Source organism: Teleopsis dalmanni, chromosome 1 (genome assembly GCF_002237135.1).
Source record: "Teleopsis dalmanni isolate 2A chromosome 1, ASM223713v2, whole genome shotgun sequence".
Taxonomy (NCBI): Eukaryota; Metazoa; Arthropoda; class Insecta; order Diptera; family Diopsidae; genus Teleopsis; species Teleopsis dalmanni.
In genome coordinates this window covers 154,578,837-154,585,154 of record NC_051846.1, presented here as the reverse complement: position 1 = coordinate 154,585,154, position 6,318 = coordinate 154,578,837, and the positions used below count along the sequence as shown (strand labels likewise).

Genomic DNA, 6,318 nt, shown 5'->3' with positions numbered 1-6,318 from the left:
TGCTCGAACTAGGTAGATTATTATTGCTATTATCACTATTGAAGTTAACCCAAGTGCTGCGTGCCCAGATACGTGATGAAAATGCAAATCTTTTAGCTTTACTGCGTTACTCTTTATATCGTTTAGTTGCTTATTTATTTGATTAATTTCTTCTTTGTTATTTATTTTCCAATGGTGCCAGGGTTTTATATTACTATTATTTATTATAATTGCATCTTTAGTAACTGGCTTGATTACTTCTACTATCGTGGAGCTTTGCAGATTACTAGAGGATGTTAATGTTGTTTCTCTTATACGTGCCATACATCCTTCTGTTAGTGATAGAATGCCTTGACCTGATAGAGTTATTATTTCTTCCATTGAATTTGAGCATCTAATGTGGGCAGATTCTTGTCTAAAAGTTTTGAATATCCAACTATTCTGTCGGTATAATTTGACCCAAATGGAAGAATTATTTACTTCTTCGTAGTGACAATTATCTTGATTAGTTGGTTTTAGTGGTGATATTTCACAAGAATTATCGTTTGCATCCTTCCACGGAAAATTACCTTTACAAGTAAATTGTTGTTCTTCTATCTTGTTGCATTGACTCCATGTCAGAGGATCCATCAATTGATATGCATTTATTTCGAGATTATATAGTAAAAATGATGACATAACTTTCGGAATTATATATTTTACACCTTGATTGATTGATATAGGTATTATTTTATATATCGTAGATGATTGCTTGCTGAACAGTGGAATTTTTGCGTTAATTACTAATTTGTTTCCAATAAATAGCCCTTTTGCTTTTAATAACTTGTATATGGGTTCTAACTCCGTTCCAGTTTTTTACCAGGTAGCATTTGATTTTCGGGAATTATATCTCTTATTTTTATTATTTCGCGATGTAACTGTGATGGTTTTATAAGTGCTGGATTTAATTTTCCATGGTTAACGCCCATTAAGAGTTCCATTACTTCAGATTGAATTTGAGAACATTCTTCTATCATATCTGATAACTGTCTTGCTACCATAAAAAAATTTATTGATTCCTTATAAACAAGATAAGTTTCATTCAAAGCAGTGTTTATGGATTCAACTCTTTCATGAATTTCATTGTATTGTTGCTGAAGTTCTTCGGATGTGCGTTTTAATATATTTACTGTTGTTTCTACTACCGACGTTTGTCTTTCAGTCATCTTTTTTAAATTATGTTGATTTTCTAGAAGATTATTCATATCTTCTTCTAAAGCTTTTCGGTCATCTTCATCCATCATTCCAAATAGGAGGTGATAAAATGAACCAATGAATGCCAACGGCGCTCTTTTTCTCCTTTCTCGTACAGACCATATAAATAACTTATTACCATCGTTTATATCTGATAATTTTCTCAGCATTGTATTTAATATATTCTTACATTGGTCAGCAAAATTTAGTAATTTGGGACATATATTATTAGCTTTGCTAAGAATATCCTCTGCGTTTTTAGCCATATCAAAGTATGGTTGCATATCATAATATATTATTAGATTCCAAGCTGATGTTTCTGAAGTGACTTCTCCAATCATGTCCAAATATAACGTTGTTTTATTATTTAGTTCATGTACTGACGCAACTGATGATTTTACCACTGCTTTTACTGTTGGTAAAACACATAACATTAAAAAATACAAGGTGGCCCATGCTAGCTTTGTGGTTCTTAATTTTACGTTTGATTTTATGTTTAAGTTGCAATAAGCTTCGTCTGTTTTCGCCTGGTTCTTATCATAGATTGTGTCAGAATCCATCAAGGAGCAAAGTTTGTGAATTGGTCTTTTTAATTTTCCATTTTTAGTTTTAAGCTCTACTACTCGTACTTTTCCATCCTTACCTTTAAATACTTCTGTAATTTTTCCTAATGGCCATCTAGTAGGCGCGGTATTTTCGTCTTTAATAATTACTACTTGCCCCTCTGCTAAGTTCGGTTTTTCTCTAAACCATTTGTTTCGTTTTTGTAGAGACGTGACATATTCATTTTTCCATTTTTTCCAAAAATCTGTTTTAATTTTTTGTACAAGTTTCGAACGGTCTATTAAACTTATATTATTTTTGACTTCAGTTTCTGGTTCGTCTAATATTGGACGACCTATTAAGAAATGTCCAGGTGTAAGAACATCAATACTGTCTATATCGCTACTTGTATAACAAAGTGGTCGTGAATTGAGTACTGCTTCAATTTGATTTAGAAGTGTAGTCATCTCTTCAAATGTTAGTTTTGTTTCACCTATTACGCGCTTCAAATGATATTTTACGGATTTTACAGCAGCTTCCCATATACCGCCAAAATGCGGACTTGCTGGAGGAATAAAATGCCATTCAATTTTTTCTGCTGCAAGAATTGGTAACATCGATGTATTATTTTTGATCGCATTTCCAAACTCTTTATCTAATTTTTTTAATGCGCCAATAAAATTAGTGCCATTATCTGAATATAAATGTGCACTCTTCCCACGCCTTGGAAAGAACCTTTTTAATGCAGCTATAAATGCTTCTGATGATAAGTCGCTTACTGCCTCTAAATGAATTGCTTTTGTGCACATGCATACAAATACTGCGATGTAACCTTTGAATGATTTTTGACCGCGACCTTTAGAATACCTCCTGCGTAATCAATACCTGGATGTTCGAATGGATGGGATGTATTTATTCTGTAACTAGGTATATATCCCATTATTTGTTTAGCAAAATTTTGATTGAATCGAGTGCATCTTATACACTTGTGGCATATCTTTTTTATAGTTTTCCTCATCCCTAATATCCAAAATCGTCGTTTTATATGTGCTTCCATCGATGATTGCCCACCATGTAGTGTTGATTGATGTGCTTGATATATTACTAATTCTGAATATCGATCTTTAGCTAGAATCACTGGATGTATTTGATTATATGTAATGTTCGCGTTTTGTAGTCTTCCTCCTACTCTTAATATTCCATTTTTATCTATAAATGGTCGTAATTGAATTAGTTTGCTATTCATATTTATTTCCTTCCCTTGTTTAATGCTTGATATTTCTGAAGAAAAATGTGTAAGTTGGTGCTGACGAATTATTTTATTTCTTGCTTTATCTAGTTCTTCCTTTGATAAATGATTTGAATTTTTTGATTTATTTTTCAAACAGTTAATAAATCGTAAAACATATGCTACCGTTCTTTCTAGTTTCGATATTTTTGATATTTTTTCTATCAATCGCTCAAAAAATTATTATCTGAAATTAAAGTCGTGATAACTGTTGACATTCCATTTAATTTTTCATCATTTGGCCATTCTTCCTTTGGTTTTACTAACCATGCAGGCCCATGCCACCATAGCATGTAATCTTTTAATTTGTTTGCACAGATGCCTCTAGATGCTACATCAGCTGGATTATCTTTTGATCTTATATGACGCCATTCAGTTTCTGGAATTAAATTTTTAATTTCTGTTGCACGAGTTCTTACAAACTTCTCTTTGTTTTTTGGTTCTTTTAGCCACCATAACGTGATTACAGAATCGCTCCAACAATAAGTTTTTGGATTTGTATTTAAAATTTTAATTATTTTACTCATTAGTTTTGCTAATAAATGAGCTCCACATAGTTCTAGCTTGGGAATAGTCTTCTTGTTTTTTATTGGTGCTACTTTGCTCTTTGCAGTCAATAGGTTTATATGTAAACCGATTTTGATGTATATTATTGCTGCATAAGCGGCTTCAGATGCATCCGAGAATCCATGTAACTCCCAATTATCTGAACTCGAGACTCCCATCCATCTTGGAATTCGAATTTGCTCCACTGTTTGTATATTTTTATTATATTCTTCGAATTCATTATGAATTTGCTCATTTAAGTTTTCATCCCAATCATATTTTAATTGCCAAAGTTTTTGAATAAATAATTTTGCGATAATTGTTATTGGTGTTAACCTAGGGTGGCTCAGAAAAACTAAAATGCGATTTTTAATGAGCGCACCCCCTAGGAATATGCGATTGACCAAAAAAATGATATTCCCAAAGTTTTGGAGCAATAGGATTAAAAATGACGTTGCGCCACTCGAGCAAAGTTGGGTTTTCAGGACAAAAAACAGTAATTTTTCAATTCAAGGTCATTTTTTATCTTTGTTACTTGTTTCAACACTTATTAATATATACTCATTTGATAGATAATTAAAATATCTTTTTAATAAGATACTGATGAGCAAAATCGGTTAAAAACTATGCGCAAAACACAATAATTAGTTCAGCGACTGTGCTCTGTTTTCTATTTCATACCTTTTAGCTGGCATGCACAATGCTATCGCAAATGTTTACAAGAAACGGAAGAAACATAAATAAAAAATAAAAATAATACATTTCTACTTAATAATTTATATAGATATTTAAGTAGAATTGAAAAAGTAGTCAAAACAAGAATTTTTTCGTAAGCAAAGAGAAAATGGTCGTACAGGGAATATGACTGAAGTTAATATCCTTTTAGCAAACGAAGCAAGAGCGGCTAAAAATTGCATTGATTTTAATTTGAATAAATTCGATGAAGAAATTTGTCTCAAAATGGAAGTTGAATCTTTAGACACAGTTCAACAAAATTGGGATAACGCAGACAGAACGATTCAATTTATCACTCCTAGTTTAGTTTCCGCCCTTGACAAATGCAAGGTTTCGGATCGCTACGCTATACATATTTTGTAGTTGTAGGTATGACGCCCAGGTGCCATCTAAGATTCTCGATGGATGGCGAAAATCATGTACTTACTAAAAATATTTCTTTTAAGAGATCAATTTACATATAACTCGGATGATTTGTACGAGATATATACATTTTTATAGTCAGCATATGTGTGAACATTTTAACCCACACTAGGTTAGGTTATGTTCGGAAGGCACGTGCTAACAGTTGTCAGCACTTCTACTTGGAGACATATATTGCCCATTGGGATGCCCTTAAAAAATTTTACCAGGAGATGCGAGTTGCTAACCTTTGTTATCCTTGTAAAACCATTTGGTTTTCCAGATGAAGTTGAGGAGATTCGATAAGTTTGCTTTTGTTATCTCTTCCAAGCCAGTAAAATAAGGATCCCCAAGACATTAAAGTAGGCTTGTTTGAAGTCCTGGACAGAGACACAGGAAGTGGTTGATAGATTTTACCTCCTCTTCATCTTGGCAACTCCTGTATAATCCACTTGTTGGAACTCGCCACCGTTGGAGCATAGGCGCAATGGCACAGTGCCCCTGCACACGAACTGCAGGTTTGCTCAAACCTTGAAGGCTTTTCGTTTTATTTTTGTCCAACTTAGGCCTTAAGATTCTAGCGACCTTACAGTCTTCGCGGTTAGTTTATAAATTGTTAGTCACCGTATTATCCTAATCAGTTTACATATCGGTGTATGTATTGAGAGGTCGGCCTCTCCTGTATGCAATTCAGAACCTCTTCTGGCCATCTCATCTGCTAGGCCATCTTATCTGCTAGTTCATTCCTTTCAATATTGCTATGTCCAAGTATTTGAAATGTACTATGTCCAACAAAGAGTGACCTTATGATGTTGGATGCTCATCAGTGATGCGAGTATCTTGGAATTTAGATTCAATTGTTTTCAGTGCGGCCTATCTACAAAAATCGTGATATTCGAAGGACGAATTGTACTTTGTTGTTTAATGTTGACATCTTTTTCGATAGCATATATCTCGCCGTGAAAGACGCTGTAAGTAGCAGGGATTCGGTAGCACTGTCTTATCTGCATATCTTTCGAGAAGATACCTGCTCCCGTACCGCCTTCCATCTTTGAGCCATCTGCGTAGATAGTAACTGTAGAGTTACCGATCACAGATCCAAGATTCCAGCTATCTATCTCTGGTTAGATACAGAGTGGGAACCCACTAATGAAGTTATTTTCCTCAAAGAACCTTATTGATTTCGTGACCGAAGAGATAACAAATTTTTTTGATCGTTTTTGCCTATCTAATAGTTTTATCAGTTTCGATCCATCGCCATGGATGGAGACGCAAGATTATAGAGATGAACTTGAATTCTGTGCCAGACTTTATATGATAAATGATTGAAAGAGGAATTAGGCTTATGATGGATTATAATTCGATTTTGACAAAATATGAAGAGGAAAAACAATATGTTCTGCAAGTAGTCAAACATTATCATAAAAATTATCCTTCACATAGTCAGATTTATGTCATAAAACATAATAAACACAATGTATTAATTACTGAAAAAAAAAGTTTTATTGAAATTATAATTTTTTATAAATAATTAACTAAATCGTAGCATATACCTATTACGTAATTGTGCATGCCAGCTAAAAAGTATGAAA

At 33.3% G+C, this 6,318-nt stretch overlaps 1 protein-coding gene across 1 annotated transcript; it reads right to left on the bottom strand.

The window, feature by feature from the left end:
- Nucleotides 1-815: 815 nt before the first annotated feature.
- LOC119666485 lies at nt 816-2,564 on the bottom strand. Its single transcript, XM_038075764.1, has 2 exons — nt 1,856-2,564; nt 816-1,363 (listed from the first exon to the last, which is right to left on the bottom strand). The coding sequence occupies exons 1-2, from the start codon at nt 2,562-2,564 to the stop codon at nt 816-818; spliced, it is 1,257 nt and encodes a 418-aa protein (XP_037931692.1).
- Nucleotides 2,565-6,318: the final 3,754 nt, after the last annotated feature.